A 21,262-nucleotide genomic window follows, 5' to 3' on the forward strand; every position below is an offset into this window, starting at 1 on the left:
ATAACGTCCTGGGTATGGTAACCAGCTCCCTGGGAGTTAAACACAATAAAAATTATAGGCATATCCCCTTTAAATGAAGGGGTTGATATGACATCTATGTTTGCCGATGGATTGTGTGTCGAATTCTCAGCATCATTATTGGCAGAAACTGGCAAATAAAACAAACAATGCATCTTTTTTATAAAAATCTGAATTTTTTCATTTTGATTTAAAGAAAGAGTACTGTGATTGTTCTCCGAGGAGCTTGTGTGCCTTGCCAGGACATAAAAATCATTTCAGAAACGTCCCCCACAACATAGACCTTACCAAATTACTCTTCATTGTAAACAATTTGACAACAGGCATTTTTAGGAACTATCAGAGAGCATATTTAACAGAACTTGTATTATTATTCTAAATATTCCGTGCAATGAGTTTTATACTAGTATTCGTACTGGACTGAAGTTGCAACGCAAAATCTTTGACTCAAACTTTTATTTTTGGTGATGGATTCCTTTCTGTGTAATTACGTGATTACAATCTATGTACTGCATAAAGATTACATGCACCTAGTTTGAGTAGGCATTTTCCTTATGATTGCTCAATAAGTATACATAAATATAGATAAATAAGCTAAGTGATAAACTAGTTGATAAATTTTAAGTTTGTTTTTCATAACAGCATTTTTTAGTTAATATTAAACAATATCTGTTCGTGTCACTAGTTTCTAATCACCTACCCCAAATTTCATATTTGTACCTACCAGTCAATATCAATTAGTTGGTGGAGGGTGGGGGGAGTTGTTATAAGAGAAAGGGTAGAAGGTAGATCTAGAAGTGTAAGCCATTTTGAGTTTCAGAACAGTTTCAGATGGTTCGCTGTTACACACAAGTCCTGGGAGGTGACTTGTTTGTAGTAGACAGTTCCACAGAACAAAATATTCTTACCGTGTCGAAACCTGGGAAAGAACATGTGAAATTGCTCCAGAAAAGGTTTAATATTTATGAAGCAATTCTGGTTTCTGATTGGGTGGTAGCAGAACGTGAATTAATTTGATTCGTCAGTTCTTAGCAGCATCGTTTATAAATAGAATCTTCCGACTGTGTGGGATCATACCCCATTACTCTCAAAATATTGCAACATCCTCCCTATTTTTTATAATGGAGAAGTCCCTTGTGTTTGTTCTGCTCAAAAATAAATATATATTTTTATATTTACTTAGACATAACAAAAATTAGAAATCATTTGGATCTTAGAATTTTAGCATTTAAAAAGACGCCATTTTTAATTGTGTTCAAATGTCAAAAAGGAAAATTACAAAGATTTTTTTTTTTTTTTTTTTTTTTTTTCCTAAGCAAAAAGTATTAGTAGGTTAAAGTGTTAATACAAATAAAATGGATACAGTTTAACGTCTTGTCCAGGACTATTTTTTAAATTTTTTTATTTATTTATTTTATTTTATTTTTTATATATAGAAATCTATATACTGAGCATTATCCCTAGGGTTTTCCGCTGATATTCATGCAAAAAAGTAATAGCCTTCTCATAAGTGGAACTTCGCTGGTCTGTATTTTTAATATATAGAAATCTATATACATACAGGGCAGTAAAAAAAAAAAAGAATTATTCAGTCGAATTCACCAACAAGTTTTGAGAAAAAATGTTGTAGCTTTATCTGTGTCGCCAGTTTCGTAAATACATCAGTGATATTTTGTTCTGATGATCTGTAATTCAAAATAATGGATTCCTTTTTTTATTTCGTTTTCTACGAAATGGCATTTTATATCCATATGCCTAGATCTTTGGTTGATCACCGTGCTCTGTGCTAAGACTATACTGGCTTGATTATCACAATTAATTACCACGGGGCTTGTAATCAATTCTGGCTCTAAAATAGTCTTCAGGATATTTTTAAGGTAGAGTGCTTCCTGGGTCGTGTGTGTGATCGCGATAAATTCTGCTTCACACGTAGAGAGAGATACAATCTGTTGCTTTTTAGATTTCCATGAAATAATAGGCCCATTTTCTGAGAGTCTGAAACAATATCCAGATACACTCTTGCGATCCTCGTCGCTTGCCCAGTCTGAATCCGAAAAACCTTCTAATTTTAGGGGATTTCTTGATTTTCTAAATACTAACTTCTGTGTGTATATTTTTATTAATATCATTTTCGACCGGTGTAGAGCGTTTCTTGCACTCTCCCATTCCAAATTTTAATAGTATTTTGTCGATGTACCTCGATTGAGTCATCGTAACAAGTCCTTTGCTTTGAGTAAATTCTATCCCCAGAAACCAGGATATTTTGCCAAGATCGGTCATTTTGAATCTTTTACTTAATTTGTTCTTAACATCAGTTAACATTATGTCACAATTTGATGCGATTAAAATATCCTCGACCCACAAAACCAAAATCAGTAGTTTATCGTCTTTGTGTTGGGTATATAAACAGGGGTCTACAGCGCATTGTCTAAATTGTTGTTTAATAATATAATCATGGAATACTGTGTTCCAACACTGAGCACTCTGCTTTAGACCATATAATGACTTGTTAAGTCGCCACACGCTATTTTTATTTTTCATTATAAATCCCTCTGGAGGGGTAATATAAATTTCACAGTCTATTGGGGCATTCAAATAAGCATTTTTTTACGTCCATTCAATGGATGTTTAGGTCATATTGTGATGCGACTTGCAGTAAAACTCTGATTGTCGTTAGGTTTGTGGTCGGCGAAAACGTAGAAAAGTATTCTTTACCGTAAATCTGAGAGCACCCCTTAGCAACAAATCTTGCTTTGTACTGTTCTACGCCTGATGCTGTACTCTTTTTTTTTTGTAAAGACCCATCTGGTAGAAATAACGTGTTTATCTCTTGGGAGAGGCACTACCGTATAGGTATCATTTTCGGTTAAGGCATCTATTTCCTTTTTCATGGAAATTTTCCATTCATCACAATGTTCTGAATTCATTGCTTCGTTGAAGCTTTTTTTTTTTTTTTGGCGCATTTTCCATTGAATAGCAATAGTCGATTTGATAATCCTTTATATTGTCGACCACAAAAAAATTGGGTCGTCTTCTATTTCTTTCGGGATATCTCGACTTCATCATCATCATCATCATCATCATCATCATCATCATCACGGACACTCTCGTCTCCGTTATTTTTATTCTTTTCGTTTGTTCTAATTATTTGAGGTAATATAATTCCATCCTCTTCCTATGACGGGCTTTCGTCTTTACAATTAAACGTGTCTGTGAATTTTACACACCGGATTCTTTTTATTTTATTTTTTTCGGGGAAAAATATTAAATTGGCTGGACTGTTTTTATCATATCCAAGAAATATACCTCTGTCGGCTTTAATATTCAATTTACTCTTTTTCTCTATATATGCGAAGAAAGTTGAACCAAATATATGCATTCTGCTTAAATTTTTTTTTTTTTTTTTTTTTTTTACCGCAGAAAGATTCATATGGAGTTTTAGATAGTGTTTTGTTAAAACACCTGTTGCGCATATAGGCTGCCGCCATAAGTGCATACGTCCAGAGGTTTTTAGGGAGTTTTGATTCAATGAGTAAGCATCTTGCCATTTCAAAAAGTGTCCGCCACGCACGTTCAGCAGTCCCGTTTTGGTGTGGCGATCTAGGAGCTGATGTTTCATGCCTGATATGATGGTTAATAAATAAAAGTTCAGTCTTTATTGGTAAATTCCGTACCGTTGTCAGAGCGAATACACTTGATTTCACCGTAGGGGGCCATGTCGGCCAGATATTTCTTAGTTGCTAGCAGGGTATCAGATTTGTTCTTTAAAAAGTAAACCATTATTAAACCTGAATGGTCATCTACGAAATTCAACACATATCTATAATGTTCTCCGGCCATCGGTCCTACGGGACCGTTCAAGTCACAATGCACCATTGATAGGATTTTTCTTTTTTTCTGGTATCTTGTATTCATAGTTTGTCATCTTCCCCTGCGTACAGACGTCGCAGTTGAAGGTTTTTTTAAATGTTTGTATTCGCATTCCATCAACTACAGTCGGCAACTTTTTGATATCAGGAATATTGCAGTGTCCAAGAATTTTATGCCATGTCTGTAGATCATGGCAGGCGGTTTTTGATGGGACTACGCTATTCGAATAATACAGTCTTCCACCCCCCCCCCCATGTCGAATACAGTTCCATTCGGGCACACCAGCCCAGATTTATTGGGGCCAAAGTTTATATCTGCACATTGTCCCATGGCAGCCTGCATAGAAAATATATTTTGTTTAAATTTTGGGACCAGAAGAGCGTTCTCCAGAATACAGAAACACAGTTCACCCTTATTGTTCTTTAGCGAGATTTTCGCATTGCCTCTTTTCAAAACGATTGACTCGACTCCCGTCAGCTAGTTCTACAAAATGATTTTGTTGCTTAGTTGGGATCAAAATTGATAAAATCAGATTCCTTTGTAATCACATGTGCCGTGGCCCCACAATCGACAAGAAAATTATTATTGCTTGTTGACGCATCAAATGTACACGAAAATAAAAATGTATGTTCGCTAACAGAGCTCTCTACATTTTTAATGTAGTCGCCATTTTGAGTCCTGTATCTACATTGGAAACTCTTGTGATTAGGTCAGTTCAGTGCATAAAGAAATAATTTTGGGTTTTCCTTTCGATAAATAATGCTCTCTCAATATGTTCAATGCTTTGCAGCCGTCGTTCAGGGCTTCTCTCACTACCAGTGATAGACTTCAGTCATCTAAACACTGTATTAATTCCGCAAAGACAGTTGCGTTCTTTTCAATGAAGTCCGGGTCGTTTCTGTTTTCAGGTTGTGTTTCTAGTACTTTGTGTAGCTTTTGGATTCGTAGATATCCCAGAAATTTAACTTGCCACAATTCGAACTTCGATTCGGATCAATCGAAATAAAGACGCACGCTGGGCGCATAACCTCTAGAAGTGTAAGCCATTTTGAGTTTCAGAACAGTTTCAGATGGTTTGCTGTTACACACAAGTCCTGAGAGGTGACTTGTTTGTAGTAGACAGTTCCACAGAACAAAATATTCTTACCGTGTCGAAACCTGGGAAAGAACATGTGAAATTGCTCCAGAAAAGGTTTAATATTTATGAAGCAATTCTGGTTTCTGATTGGGTGGTAGCAGAACGTGAATTAATTTGATTCGTCAGTTCTTAGCAGCATCGTTTATAAATATAATCTTCCAACTGTGTGGGATCATACCCCATTACTCTCAAAATATTGCAACAGTAGAAGTTTTATTCAATTTTTTTTTTTCGAAAGAAGTTTTTAATTAAAAAATCGTATTGAAGAAAAGATATCTCCTTTTATCGCCCCAAAAATAGAAACTTCAAATTATACACACTTTTCTTTTATAATTGTAAGATTATTATTAAAAAAAAAAAAAAATATAAACTTACCGCAAAATGCTGTGTTTTCACCATCTGTTCTGGTAATTGGTCTGAGTCAGAAATCATTGCCATTTCAGGCTAAAAAAAATAAATAAAAATAAAATAAATTTGAGATTTATTTTAGTTAAGTATTTATACGAATACTAGAATACCTGAAACTTATTTGCATCAAATTATAAAGATAAGTTAAAATCCTTCAATCCATAATAGAGACGATTGTGCATTTAATTGGAAAAAAAAAAAAAAAAAAAGAAAAAAAATTTATGACAAATACAAGATTTTGTTTCAAGCAAAACTAGTCTTTATTTAAAAAACTAGTGAGGATGATGTTGGGGTTTAGGGGACCAGCCTTACCTGGTTCTAAAATATGATTAAATATATTTTAATTCATGCAGATTTTGTATTTATTATTAAAGAGCCAATTCTCTATTGAATATATATATATATATATAATGGACTCTGCTATGGATTTCAACATATGAGGTTCCTCCACAACCAAGTTTTTTGTAAATCCACGTAGTAGTGAAGGTTTTGTGTGGAACCAGCCACACTTTTTGGTATTACTGCTAATCTTTGTTGGTGCACATGACTGTCACAAGACATACAATAGACTGCAGGTTTTTAAATCAGAGTTTTCCTTCTCTTAGATGCATGTCTTAATGAATACTGGGGATGCATCCCCCCCGGTGAGTTAAACACGCCTCTAGATACCAACTTGGAAATTTCTATGACTCGAGGCAGTATATAAAGCGCCTAGCCTTCACAAATGGTCATGCATCTGGTACTGGCCAGGTTCATCGTTGCTTAACTTTGATGATCTGCTGAGAACCAGTGTGCATATAGATACAGTACCGATTTCAAAAATTAAAAAACTGACTTGAGTGCCATCAGCTCAAATCGAAACCAAAACATTTAGCACCTCAGATGTGTTCCCCACCGTTTGAACTATCAAAAGATAAGATTTAAGATTAAACACTTCAATTTATGAATGAATTTGCACATGCGCAAAAGTAATAGGAATATGTCAGCAAGTTGACAGGAACATTTTTCATTTCAACTTGCCGACATACTTTTGTATGCTTTATTCATCCATCCAAACAAAGATTTTACTTATTATAAACCATTCTTGGTGTATGATTACTATTTCCTGTTAATTTCAGTGTTTATGTGGCCAGTAGTTTAAGAGTTTATTGATTAAATATTTTTCCACAGACACATCTACCTCTATTTTATTTATATATATTACAACCGTTTCTTCAGAGCCAATACAATCAAAACATTAGTAATTGTTTTTGTCAGAAAATATTTCCCACTTGGAATGTGTAATATCCATTGATCATAACATTTGGGTTTGACTACATAACCAATATGTACCTACATCTCGTCACACAAAATTAGTGAGTAAAACAAGCCTTTTCTAAGTTTTAAGTGTCCCTAAGACTTGAACGATCCCAAATAAAATAGCTGATCCACGTCACATCACACAACCCCCCCCCAAAAAAAACAAAGCAGACAGTGACATTTTGTTCATATTGCAATCCAAACGGTTATGAGTGATACGGTTATGATTTTTGACATTTTACAAATCGATACTTGTGTTTATTTATGTACTGGAAAATGCTAAACAATTCCTAATTTGAATTTTGTCACTGCTCTTGGACAATTAGAAGACAAAGGCAAGAAATAAAAACTTTAGCATGCTACTAACATGCCTGTTGGGCTAAAATTCTATTTTGAAATGTTCATCAGCCATTTTTTTCAGGATCATTCAAGTTTTAGGGACTCTTTTTGAGTTCATTTTCACCAAAATATAGAATATAGTTTTAAATATTATTTTTTAATGGAATCCTTAGAGACGAGTTATTTGTGTATTTATTTATTTATTTGCAGATTTTTATCCTCATGTTCATAGTTGTTGTTTCACCAGGTTTTGGCCAACCATTCCTCTGGTCTATGGAACAGTGAATAAAGGCATTGAATCTCTACGGTTTCAGGTGAGCATTGTCTGAAGATAGCGGTTTCAATCCTACCCAAAGCAGGACAGAAGTTTAATTGGCCAAAACGTGGTGAAACAACAACTATGGAAGGCAGTAATTACTGGGGATATAGTTACGAGACTCCGCATTCCTATTCTGTTGTGGTTAATCACCCGAAAAAGGCCAGAGGATGAGTTGGCCGAAAGGTGGTGAAACAACAATAACTATGACGATGAGGATAACAGTCCATAAATAAATAATATTTTAGGTGATAAGGTGTTTTAAAATAGTTTTAGCATAATTTTTTTTTTTTGGGTGATTCTGTTAAATATGAACCATGGGATGAATGTACATGCAAGTTTGAAAAATGTAGCGACCAAAAGTTTTTCATTTGTTTGCCAATGATGTCATCATTTATTTTTTCAAAGAATATTTTATTAGCAAAAATTCAGACTCATGTCTAGATGTAGGTTGTCCTATTAATATACCCCCTTCTCTATTTTAAAGCCTTCCTGCCTAGCTAAGAAACATCCTGGGTCTAGACGACACTCAACTGACTGAAAACTATCATAGAGTGATCAAACTCTGCAATGGCCAGAGGGGGCCACAAAACTGACGGAATCATTTGTGAATATGAAGAGGGGAGCATATGATGCAGCATCGCTGTTCCTGTCCTCTACAATTCAACTAATACAGTTTAAAACATCTGGCAGAATTCAAGTATAATGCAGCTGAGTGTACATTTCTGAATTTTTCAGATGAGGATTGATTATTCGTATTATTTGGATTCAGAGCTCTACATTGCGAGTAAAACAGTCGCATTTGCGAGTAATTTTTCAAAATGGCGACTAGAAATAATGAAACGCTTATCTTTCGGCAATTGTGTTTCTTTCACTGACAATCTTCCGAAGCTCACTACTGAGTGAAAAATATCTTTTCAACTTTTTTTTCCTTGTAATAAAAAGGACATGCTTAAATTATTTAAACAATAAACGTTTAATAGAACAATATCTTCTTTTTTTTTTTTAACGAAGGCTGTTTAAAAAACATCTGAAGAAATTAGAATGTTTATTATACCTTCAAGTATCAACATAAAATTTATTGTATATTTAGAATTACACGTATTTAAAAATAAAACAGAAAACTCTATAATGTACATACTCGTCACAGAACGAAGCTGTCATATTCTAAAATTCATGTTGGTTTGGCTAGTAACTTTTCTATTTGGCTAGTAAACAAAAAATATTTAGTTGTCAAAGGTCAACTAAAGATAAATGTGTCCATAAAGCCCTGGGATTATTTAAACTACTGAGTGTTATTTTTATGTTTTAGTCGATGTAACCTCCTCAGGGGTATCTTTGTGAACTCTGGAATCTGCACAGAATGTCAGATGGAATCCTTGAGTTAATCCAATGTTCTGTCAGCCATGACTGGATATAAGTCTGTAGACAATGTATGATGAGCCGGTCGCTGTTGCGTCCAACGTACAAATGACACTGCGCCTGCGTGATGGGACGGGAAATCCGGTTGGTACTGATTTGCATGAGTTGGCGCCCCCGCGGTGATAAAAGACGTCGGACTTTTATGTGTGCGCAGCATTCTTTCATTTGCTTGGTGAAAGAGATTTCGTCTCAGTTATGCGAATCGAGGACAGGAAGAAAGGGACAGCGAAAACTGCAAATAGAACTTACTGATTCAAAGTCCGAAGTAATTCGCAATTGTATTTTGAGTGTTGCCCACATTGAGGATTGAACCTTTAATCCCCAGAAGAGTGTAACTTTAAGAACTAAATTTTACCAAGGGTCTCCACAAAGTTTTCTAACAGGGGGCCATTATGCTGCTTTTTTAGATCTACGTGAGCCAAAGTAAAAAAAAAAAAAAAAAATTACTGAAACATATTTTTTATACGATTTTGCTCATTAGCTTTGATTTTATTAAAACTTGGTTCTCCAAAACATCATTTTTATAAACATTTTATGAACAAAATGAAAGACCACCATACTATTATATTTCCTGGATATTTTTACGTTTTTCATAAGAGCTCTGGAGGCTGGATTAAAGACTTTGGTGGTCTGAATCTGGCCATAGTTTGGAGACCCCTGCTCTATACTATCACCCTCCCAGTGGATAAGTTCGACAGAAAGATTTCCTAAGTTTGACAAGAAATAACACTCAAGCTGAGAACAGTAACCCGAAAAATCTAATACACAAATAATTGTGTAAAAAAATGCAAAACTGTCATATAACCAAATAAAAAAAAAAAAAAAAAAAAGAACTTACTTCATTGGGTAACGATGACACCGAATCATTACTAAGATCAATCGCTTCAAGTTCGACATTATGTGGCTGCTGCTGATAACATCCTTTAGTCTCATCCTTCAGAGAGGTTATTATATCTTTCTCATCACCGTTAATATTATTAACAATATTAGTACCATTAGTAGCATCTCCTGTCATTGCCGTCAACATGTTAACACCAAGACCGTTCATGGTCAATACCATTGACGCGCTAACATCACTATCAGCATCGGCATTCCTTTTACAGTTTCCGTGTCTTCGGTTCCCACACCGAGGACAGAATGTGATATAAATCTTGATTGCCTCGGATGTAACGTTCGCATAAAGTTGGCGAGTGATACTTTGTATTTTGTTGATACCGGCATGTCTATGGCTCAAGTGGATCGCCTTGATGGTTGCAAAAAGATCTTCATCGGCAACGTAAGCCCGGACGACCCCATTGTCTTGCGGTTTGCGTTTCTTCACAAGTTTGTCTTCCTCTCCCTCGGTGAGCAAATCGAACCGACGGGTGACGTTGTACTCTTGAGTTGTCCATGCGGTTTTCTTGTCCCAGGCCCCCTTCAGGATGGTCACGTATCGATTATACTGTTTCTTTGTGAGGCTCATCACATTCTTACCGACTTTTCCAGTCTTCTTCAAACGCCAAGTACTGAGAAACTTTATTTCATCAGACATTTTTTTTTTTTAATGTAAATAATTTAATTTATTATTAAATTGTATTTTTAATTTTCTCTAAGCCCTCCTCCACCCGGGCAACGCCAGATAGATACAGTTGGTAATAAATTAAAATCAAAACAATAGCAAAATGGTTTTTAAAATGTAACGCAATTATGAGCAATATAAAACAATATAATTGAGGCGGAAAAAATGAATGATTAAAGAAAATGCTTAAATTCCATAATTCTGTCAAATTACATAATTTGTATATTAGATAGATTTTTTTTTGTTTGTTTGCCTTTGCGTCTCAGAGAAAATGCACTTTCAAAAAATGGAGGCAGACATAGTAAGTTTTATAAATTAGACTTGACCAGTTTAAATAAAGTTTAATTTGAAAATGGTTAAATTAAAACTTAAATACTTTTTATGAGATGTTTCTCATCACTAGAAAATTTTAACGGAAACAAAATTATTAAGAGTGTAATTTTTTTTTCATTTAACGTGTTCGTGTTTCTCACTTATGCGTTACTTATATTTTTTAAAATTTATGATTAATCGAATATTTATTGAAATAATATTGAAATATTGTAAAATGAAACGGTTTTTTTTTAAAATCTTTTTTAAACTACGAACTTAAATCCACCAGAATACATTTTTGTTTCTTCATAGCAAATCAGTCATTTTAATATTTTGTTAACGCTTCAATATTTGAAAGGAATCCGCGTATATTAAATGAGTGAAGACTTTAAAGTTTTTTTTTTTTAAATATATATAAGCAATAATTCAAGCATTGCATCAACAACATTTATAGTTTGGGAAGAATTTGCTTTGATAAGTTAATGACCAAATTATCGCGAAATAAATCAGTTTAATTTCAAATCATATAAAAAGAATAGTTTGCAATAAATAAATAAATATGGAGAAAATAAAAAGACTCCCGGGTAACGCCCAATCGAGCCAGTTTTAGACAATAGAAATTTTTTTTTTTTTTTTTTCAAAGCTTAAATTCGCAAAGACATACATTTAATATTATACATGTATCTAATAAAAATCAATATAAAAAAGTAGTCTAGCTTTAATATGGAGACGATCCCTTAATAAAGTTTAATATGCGCGGCATTTTGTGGACGGAAAAAAATCGCTCCAAAGAAAATGGATGTTTTTTTTTTGTTTGTTTTGGTAAACTTTAAATATCTCTATATCTTATTTAAAAGTAAGGCCCCATAAACTATGCATAAAAGAAGAAACTACTTTCTCTACAGCCACAAAATAACTGACAAACCCGTCATAAGTCTTAAAACGATGATGACCTCATTTTTTTTTGTCCGAATTTCGCTTCACTTTCGGAGATTTTTTTTTCGTGTGTTTTCTCTCTTTATGAAATAATTGTGAAAGTCATGAAATTAAATAGACGATAATCCACATAGAAAATAACAATCCTTGATTTGGAGTGAATTTAACGAAAAATGTGCACAGACGCAAAGTTCACAAAATGTAAAATCGTGAAATGTGAGTTGTTTACAAGGTTAAGAATAAGTAGAAGTAAAAGTAGCGCCGCACATAAATCATACAGATTACCGGGCCGATTGTTTAGTAAATTGCTGTTAAGAAGAAATGCCCATATTTCACAATCTTTATTAAATTCCATAAATCGATTTTTTATTTTCATCGACTGCTACTACATCTAGTGACATATTGGAATTCTTTTCTTGCTATTTTTTACAACTAAAAAGAAGGGCCTCGTTCAACTTGTTAATGTTCAATCTTAAATGAAGCCAGATAAAAATAATGGGGGGAGGGGGACGTTTCGGTCAATACATTAACCTCTTCAGGAAATCTTTATTTATTTATTTTTTTTTTTCAATGTTAAGCTGTTATTCTATTTGTAAGGTTTCGAAACTATTTTTCTTTTTATTCCTATTTCAGTCACCTAAATTATCTAGAATGTAATGATTTTCCAGAGCAAATTATTTTATTTTTTATTAATTTTTAAAATTTTTTACTCAAATCAGATTTTAGTTTTAAGAAATAAATAAAAATCGAGTTTGTATTACAATCTACAGACGTAGGAAAAAAAATGATAAAAAATATATATAACAAATGTTATCAAAGGCAAGATAAGTTACTCTTCTACCTACCTGGAAAAGTTTTTAGTGGTTTTACTCGCTTTAAAATGTTTCATCGATTCGAAAATCTCCCAATATGTTTTTGTGGCCTAATGAGAACCCTGGGCTGCTCTTGGGTCTGAATGATCAGGATCTTGCCTTCCACCTCTCTCCCAGCCGAGAAAGGCTTTTCAAGATCATGCAGGTTCGAAACCAGTATCATGGAGAAATACCGAGCACTATGATATGAGGAGTACCTATCGAGATTCAGAGAGAAACCCCAAAATCGTTTTAAAGTGCCATTCAGAAACAGATTGAAGATTAGAGATGTGATTTGCTCAGAAGTTTTAAACCCAGGCCCTTTTGGATTCTCGAGATAGTCTTGGAGATATTTTGTAGAAAGGATGGTGTAGTCCGGTTAGCTAAAATCAAGCAGGGGGAACAATGCACTGCATATTCATTCACTAAAGAACCTTGAAAACGCAGCTGTTAAACCAGATATAGTGATTTGGGACAGAGCAAACAAAAAAGCGACCGTAATAGAGGTCAGTGTACCCAATGATACAGGGCTTAACAGAGTTGAGAGGGAAAAGATAACAAAGTATCAAGGACTTATGTATGATATGAAACGAAATTGGAAATTAAAAGACGTTTCAATTATACCAGTCATCATAGGAGCAACTGGGCTTATGAAAAAGAACTTTAAAAAGTACATAGCAAGCATACCCGGTGAACCAAGTGCAAGTGAAATACAAACGATTGCACTGAAAGGGACGGCTAGAATCCTGAAAAGATCTCTTGGTTGGACTCACTAAAATAGGGGTAAATGTCAGACATCTGGTTGGATGTCCCATCCCCTAGAAGAAAAAGTTGAAGAAAAAGTTTAAAAGCTTGAGTAGTCTTTAGGCAATTTATACCCGATGGGTCTGATGATGGGTCTGCGGCTGATCAATGATAATATTTCTTTTCAATCAACACCTTCTAATGAACAAGCGAGTTGGCTTTGTCACATATGCTGTTCCCCATAGGGTAACCAGCCTATGATTTGTGACAGATATGACGACTGGTGTCACTTCAGGTGTGTGAGGATTGAACCGTCCCCCTCCTGAATGATAAAAGTGGTATTGTCCTGATTGTGCACCTCAGAGACGGCTGCGAAGTGGGCCTAGCCTTGTCCTTTGTTTTCCTTCATTTTCTGTTCCTGGAGATATCGCAAATAAAAAGCTAATGATTGCTCGAGAGAAAAGGAGATCTATGTGCATTTACCTTGGTTTCTGACAAAAACCAGACATTGTTGCATTGTAACGTTATACACGTTTACACTCATGTTAACATGTACAGACCCCACACGTTGTAGACACCATCAAAAAAGAGACCAAGACAAGGAATAACTACTCACTTTTTCTCATTAAAACAACATTTATTTCCAGGTATTTTCCCCGAATAAACTGTGATTGCGATCCTCTTGAAAGTGATCATCAGTCCGCGCACATGGCTCGGTCATTTGCATACAGCTGCCATTCTTGCATATGTGCTCTGATAGAGCTTTATCAGCAGTTTTAAAGTTCTTTTTTTTTTTCAGATCATGTGATGATTAATCACATGACCCTTCAGTTATATAAGAGGACGTATTCACACTCCTTTTAGTTTTTTTTCTTGGATGTTTTAATTTTTTTTTTTTCACCCCAAACAAGGCACATTGCTACTTTGGTATAGGGGGCTACTATCAGGGGCAGCAACTACTGGGGCGCTATGTTGGGATTTGGGAAGCAAGATGTCGGTTCACGCTGCACTTGAACTTCTGCATGTCAGTACAGTTGGGGAAGCAGGAACTTGGAATGGAATTCCAGAGTCTAGCGGTTCTGGGAAAGAAACTACTGGAGTAGAAAGATCTTTTGCATCTAGGGATCTCTACTGTGTGGGGGTGGGATTTAGTTGCCTGTCGGGTTACGTCGTGGGGGCACAAGTGTTTGCAGTTCGTCAGAGCATTCACCACTAAAATACTTGTAGAACAGGCAGAGGGATGCAACGTTTTGTCGATGGGACAGAGGCTGAAGCTTAGATGCCAGTTCAGGGCCTATCAGATTGGCGACTCTTTTTTTAACCTTGTCTAGGAGCGAGAGACTAGTAGCAGATGCACCAGCCCAAATGTGACAACAATACTCCATACATGGGCGAAGAGTGGCCTTATAGAGGTACAGGATACTTTCAGGTGTCAGTAGTTTTCTAGCACGGTAGAGAGAGCCTACCTTTTTCGCAGTGGCCCCGGCAATGTTTTCAATATAATTGTTCCAACTCATGTTTCCTGTGAACGTTAGGCCAAGCAGTTTGAAAGATGTACTCTCTGACAGGGAGTCACTGGCCATTGCTATTGGTGGCAGAGAAGGTTTCTTGTAATTATTGAAGGAAACCAGTTTAGTCTTGGCAGCACTGAATGTGACCATCCATTTATGTCCCCATTCCACTACAGATTTGAGGTCATCCTCTAGTGTTTTTGCCATTTCTTTAGTTATGTGTTCATTTGTTTTCCTGACATGCCTGTTATAGAGCGTGGTGTCATCAGCATATATACCCATCTCAGAGACAATTTTGTCGGGGAGGTCATTAATGAATATTAGGAACAATAGAGGTCCAAGGATAGACTCCTGAGACACTCTCGCATTTATATCATTGTTTAGATGTACGACCGCCGAGTGCAACCTGGATTTTTCTCTTATCTAAGAAGGATTTAATCATGTTAAGTATTCTACCAGTAATACTGTATGATCTAATTTTCCTGAGGAGACCCTCATGCCATACCCTGTCAAAAGCCTTAGATATATCTAAAGCTACTGCTCTGCTCTCTCCCGCTTTGTCAGAGATTACAGTGAGGATGTCTGCGGTGGAACGGGCTTGTCTAAATCCATATTGTTTGTCAGTCAGAAGTTTAGCATCTGTAAGGATCCGGACTAAAGCATGGTTAATTATGGTCTCAAATATTTTGGTGAAAAGTGGGAGGAGGCTAATGGGGCGATAATTTGATGGGCCAGTTCTTTCGCCAGAATTCTTGAATACTGGTACTACAGAAGCAGTTTTCTAACAACCCGGAAAGCAAGATTCATTAAGGCATTTGTTGTAGAGTTTGGAGAGAACTGGAGCTACTTCAGCTGAGCACTTTTTTATTAGCACAGCTGGGATGAGGTCGGGTCCATATGCTTTTGAAGTGTCAAGGTTTTTTATGATAGTATGCACCTGAGCAGGGGTGATTTTTAGAACGTCTAGTGTGGCGTCTGTCCGCAAAGGAAAGTCAGGCAGGGGGTGGTTGGAAGGTCCACTGTGGAGTTTGAGGCAAACCGACTGGCAAGCATATTAGCTTTGTTGGTTGCTGAGCAAACAACCTTGTGATTGTTGGTTAGTGGGGGAATTGTTGATTGCCCATTATTTACTACACTGTTGTAGATTTTCCAGAAGTCATGAGTTCCTAATTTTTGTGCTTCAATGCGTTTTTTAGTGGTTTCAGTAAATTCTCTCTTAGCTGTCGCTATTTCTTTCTTAATGTTACTTCTAGCTTCTATATACTTCTGTCTGGTTGAACTGGACTTATGTCGGTTAAATCTGCGGTATGTATGCTGCCTTTGAGCAATGGCAGTTGCGCAAGTAGAAGTAAACCATTGGAGAGAGTGGGGCTTGCTATAAAATTTCTGCATGGGAACATGTGCTTTAATTGCCGTTTTGAACCATTCAGTGGTCTCATTTGTGCACTGTTTAGCAGGAAGAGCAAAAATATTTCCCCATGGGGCATCTTCAGTTTTGTGTCTATAGTTTAGGGCGATTTCGACCATTATCACTGCATGATCAGCATTTGTTATACAATCATCGGGAAAGAAACAGATCTAGAAGTGATGCGTGTTGTTCTTGCTGGTCAGGGAAACGGGTTGGAAACGTAACCATTTGTGATAGGGAGTGAGATATAGAGAAGCTATGTGTTGTGCTGCTCGCTGCATCTGTGTAATGATTGCTTAATTACAACAAAAAAAACATTGTTGCCTTATCAGCAGTTTTAAAGTTTTTTCCAGATCATGTGATGATCAATCACATGAACTTTCAGTTATAAGAAGAGATATTCTCACTTCAGCTTTTTTTTTTTTTTTTTTTTTTTTTTTTTATATATACTAGTTGTGTTTCTGCTTGGCAGGGACTTACTTCTAGATCTACCATTTCTTTACCAAGCGAGAAACTACGTTTACTGTCATATTGCAGAAGGGAGCAATTCTTCCACAACTAAAAGTAGGCGCACGTTGCTTCCTTTTCTTGACCGAGCAGTCATTAATTCCTTTTTTTGAAGGGGAGAGGATTAATTTTTTCACAAAATACAAGGAGGAAGGAGGGAGAAAAGAAAGGCTACCATGCACACACACATGATATGGTAACTAAAAAAGAGGCAACATTATGCACGATTAAAAACGTTGAATGAACTTACTAAATGCTTAATATTTAAGTCTTAATGTAACAGAAATGATGAATAAAAGAAAAAGAAAGAAAATTGTAACCAACTTACCATGGAGACACGGAGGAGTGAGAAGATGCCAGTTCGCTTTTTGAAATTTTCAAACCAGCCACGGCTGGCTTTAAACTCATCTCCAGTGCCTTGCGAGGGCTCTCCTCCCTCTTCAGCTGCATCCCGTTTAAGGTCATTGAAAATGGCAATAGCCTTTTCAGAAATTATACTCCCTGTTACAGAGTCACCAGCCAGTTCCTTTTCCTTTATCCATTTCAAAAGTAGACACTCCATCTCATCATGCAAATCAGAACGCAACCTTGACATAATAGTTATGCCTTTAGAAGGTGGCACCTTCTTTATTGCGTCTTTTTGTTTGAGAATGGTGGATATGGTAGACGCATTGCGGCCATATTCAGTAATCAAATCACAGATTCTCACCCCTTGTTCATGTTTTCTTATTATCTCATGCTTTATTTCCATAAAGATCATTTTCTTGTTTTTTTTCTTAACCTTCAACTTAGACTTGGGACCCATGATTCACACAAATATTTATAAAATAAAAACGCACGAGAATTGTAAACAGACAATAAAACGTTTTTTTTATATGACGACAATGAACACACTGGGAGAGAGAAGTTTGGGTAACCTCGGGTGCCATAAATGAGCATACGAATCGACTCGGGTAACCGAATGAACACACTGCCACATATTGATGCCGTCACGCTATTTTTGAGATCGTTGTATCTTAGAGTGTAAATATAGATAAAATGTGTCGTATATATATATATATATATATATATATATATATATATAAAATTTTATTTTAGTGTATTGGTATCTCAAGACATTGCTGGAATTTTATAAATAAATTCAAACATTACTTCAACAACATTTAATTTTCAAAATCACATTGTCGTGTGTGTGTGTGTGTGAAGTTAAAAAAATGAGCGAACTAAACTACCGAGCAACGCCAGATAAAAATAGTTGGTTTTAGATAAATGATAAAAAAGAGATTCTTTTAAGCTTAAAAATAATTAACAAATACATGCATTAATTATTAATATTATATGAAATGTATCCACTGGAAATCAATATGAAAAAGTAATCTGGCTTTAATATTGGGAAGATCCATTAAAAAGTTTAATATGCGCAGCATTTTGGGGGGCGGGGAAAAATTTGGCAAAACAAAAGGGATTTTTTTTTTTGTGGGTGTCTTGTTAAACTTTGCATAGATATCTATATATCTTATTCAAAAGTAAGTTTCCATAAACTAAACATAAAACATTGTAAAAAAAACAAAAAAAAAACAGTGCTTCTACATTTAAATAACGAAAAATATTAAATTTCATGTTAAACAAATGCACCTACGTAATTGTCATGTCGCATATAGCAACATTCCAAAAATTACGGAAAATAATAAGATAGAAAATTAATTATTCATAAAAAACAGTGCCAATGCTTCGATAAGATTACACGCTGAGGGGGACATATTGAATCCGTGACATAGTGAAGGGGAAGTAACTCAGTTGAAACAATAGCAGACAGTGTTTATTCAGGAAACAAAAATAAATATAATATACGTATATAATTTGTGACTAAAAAAAATGACTTAATTGTTTGAATTTTTTATTTTTTTATAAAAAAAATAACTAATTGAATTTTGGCATTAAATTTCCAATAAACTATTTACCTCCCCTGTTAACTTTCCAATTCGAATCGGAAGATTTTGAAATAAAATTGCTTTTTTTCGTGATTACTTTTCTACATTATCGTTTTCCGTAATTTTTGGATATGCTACTACTTGCGAGATGATAATTACGTAGGTACCGCTTATTGAAATTCACTTTTTTTTTTCGTTAAAGCACCAGAAAAAAAAACTTATTCCTCTAAAGCCACAAAATAACTGACAAACCCGTCATAAGTCTTAAAACAATGATGACCTCATTTTTTTTTTTTTTGTCCGATTTTCGCTTCACTTTCGGAGATTTTTCCCCCCCCCCGTGTTTTTCGTATGTTTTTCTCTTTTTAGGAAATAATTGTGAAAGTCATGAAATTACGATAATCCTTATAGAAAATAACAATCCTTGGTTTGGAGTGAATTTAACGAAAGTTCACAAAATGCAAAATCGTGAAATGTGAGTTGTTTACAAGGTTAAGAATAAGTAGAAGTAAAAGTAGCGCCGCACCGCACATAAATCATACAGATTACCGGGCCGATTGTTTAGTAAATTGCTGTAAATATTTATTAAATATAGATTATTAAAGAAAAAGTTACAATAAAGTATTTGTTGTATATGTTGTAAGATACGATGTTGTAAGATACGAAACGACGGCTTAAATTAAATACATGAGATATTTCTTCCATTACATCCGGTCAAGTGTCATATCTCAGTCCTGGTCGGCCATTTTGGGTACTCTCGTCTAGGTCGACCCTAGTGACACATTGAAGTCTTTCCTTTTTTTACAACAAAAAGAAGGGCCTCCTCGTTCAACTTGTTAATGTTCAATCTTAAATGAAGCCAGATAAAAATAATGGGGGGGGGGGGGCGTTTCGGTCAATACATTAACCTCTTCAGGAAATCTTTATTTTTTCAATTTTACGTCATTCTATTTGCAAGGTTTCGAAAGAAATAAAATAATTAAAAATAGGTGTTACGATTATTTTTTTCAAGCGAGTAAACCATTAGTCAACCTTATTTACTATTTTATTTATTTCGTTTCATTTTTCAGTTTATGTGTGGATTTCTTACTAAAACCTCTGGAGTATGCGCGGTTTTACGGTTGTTGTAAAAATGGAACGGAAATTTAAATTTCGTCCCGTTTTAATCTTTTTTTTATTATTATTATGCCCCCCCCCCCCCAACAAAAATAATCGAAAGCATAACATTCAACAATCGTAAAATTTTATTAGCAAAAACGAAATAATTTTTAAACGAAAAAAGACAATTTGGTATATCTTTTGGGTATTTTTTTTTTTTTATTACGTAAGTCCAACTCACCGTTCACAATGGAAATGTCGTTATAGGTTTTCGCCTTTTCAGGTACGTTTACAACGAATAAACACCCCAAATTCCCCATGTTAAGAACAACTTTCGGAATAGACGCCCCTAACCTTGTCAGCATACCAGAAAACCTATAAAGGTTGACATGTGAACGACGAGTTGAACGTAATGTAAAATTGTACCGAAAAAGTTGAACGGCCCGAAATTTAAATTTCCATTCCATTTTTACAACTGTAATAACAGCACATACTCCGCAAGTTTTACCAAATACAATTTTAGTGTTATTATTTCAGAAAGAAATAAAACTATTTCGCTTTATTTCGTTTCATTTTTTAGTTCCGTTCGGTGTTTTTTCTTAAACCAACTTTGATACGAACTATTTTTTATTTTTATATTTTGTGGAAGCAAGTCTTTATTTAGTCAACCTTATTCAACCTGGAAGCTAATTCCGCACATTGATCGTATTCGTAACTCGAAGTCTCATCGGAGAGAGAGAATATTAAGTATTGTTCTTAAACCCCTTCCGATTTTCCATTTTTCAATACATTGTTATAAGAAAAAGGAAAGACATTTTTCATTTAACAATACTTTACAGCAATGAATCGGGGGAAAAACCCATTTCCTTTAACTAAAAACTATTCACATGAGTTATGTGCCCTTGGCTTTGTTCTCAACTTTATAAAGAATGTCGATTATATTTTTCCGAGCGAGTTATTGTTTCACAAGTTCGCTGAAACTCACTATTTTTAATTAATTTATTATTATTATGGTGCTTGTACAGGTTAATTAAGGCATTAAACAAATGAAAATATCGAAAAAAAAAAAAAAAAAAAAGAGAGGTTATATTGTACGTATTCGTTATGGAACGAAGTTCTCCGAAAAACTTTCACTTAATTTCAAGTAGTTTTTTTTTTTTTTTTTTTTTTACAGCGAAAAAACAATTTATGATACCGAGCAAAAGGTTCGATTTTTAGGAAGAAAAGCTATTAATAAAGATGGGGAGGGAGTGTCGGCGCTTTAAATGGAGTTATCTCCCCGTGGCGTTTTAAAAATTTCCATAATGGCTGACTTCAACGCGCTCTCATAAAAACTTGTTTTTCCGCTGTAAAAAAAAAACAACAAAACTTCTCGATCAAATTAAATTAATTTTTTTCCGGAGATCTTCCATCTTCAGTCCAAAACGGATACATACAATATACCCCCCCCTTTTTTTTTTCGATATTTTCATTTTTTAATGTCTTGATTAAACTGTACAAGTACCATTATTGTTATTGTTATACTAAAAATTTTATTTATTTAAAAATAATACCAAGACAATAAATAATTTACGTGACTGAAATAGGAATAAACCA

General features: G+C 34.8%; 1 protein-coding gene across 12 annotated transcripts in view; it reads right to left on the minus strand.

Moving 5' to 3' along the window:
• LOC145247969 (uncharacterized) overlaps positions 1-21,262 on the minus strand; it is a 394,038-nt gene that overhangs the window by 125,959 nt on the left and 246,817 nt on the right. For 10 of the 12 annotated variants that reach the window (XM_080109621.1, XM_080109619.1, XM_080109622.1 and 7 more), the window contains one exon: positions 5,402-5,470. In XM_080109621.1, coding sequence (XP_079965747.1) covers positions 5,402-5,470 — 69 coding nt within the window. The other 2 variants (XM_080109628.1, XM_080109625.1) reach the window with 2 other exon arrangements.

The sequence above is a fragment of the Euprymna scolopes genome, chromosome 26, assembly GCF_053919585.1.
Source record: "Euprymna scolopes isolate OS-2025 chromosome 26, ASM5391958v1, whole genome shotgun sequence".
NCBI lineage: Eukaryota > Metazoa > Mollusca > Cephalopoda > Sepiida > Sepiolidae > Euprymna > Euprymna scolopes.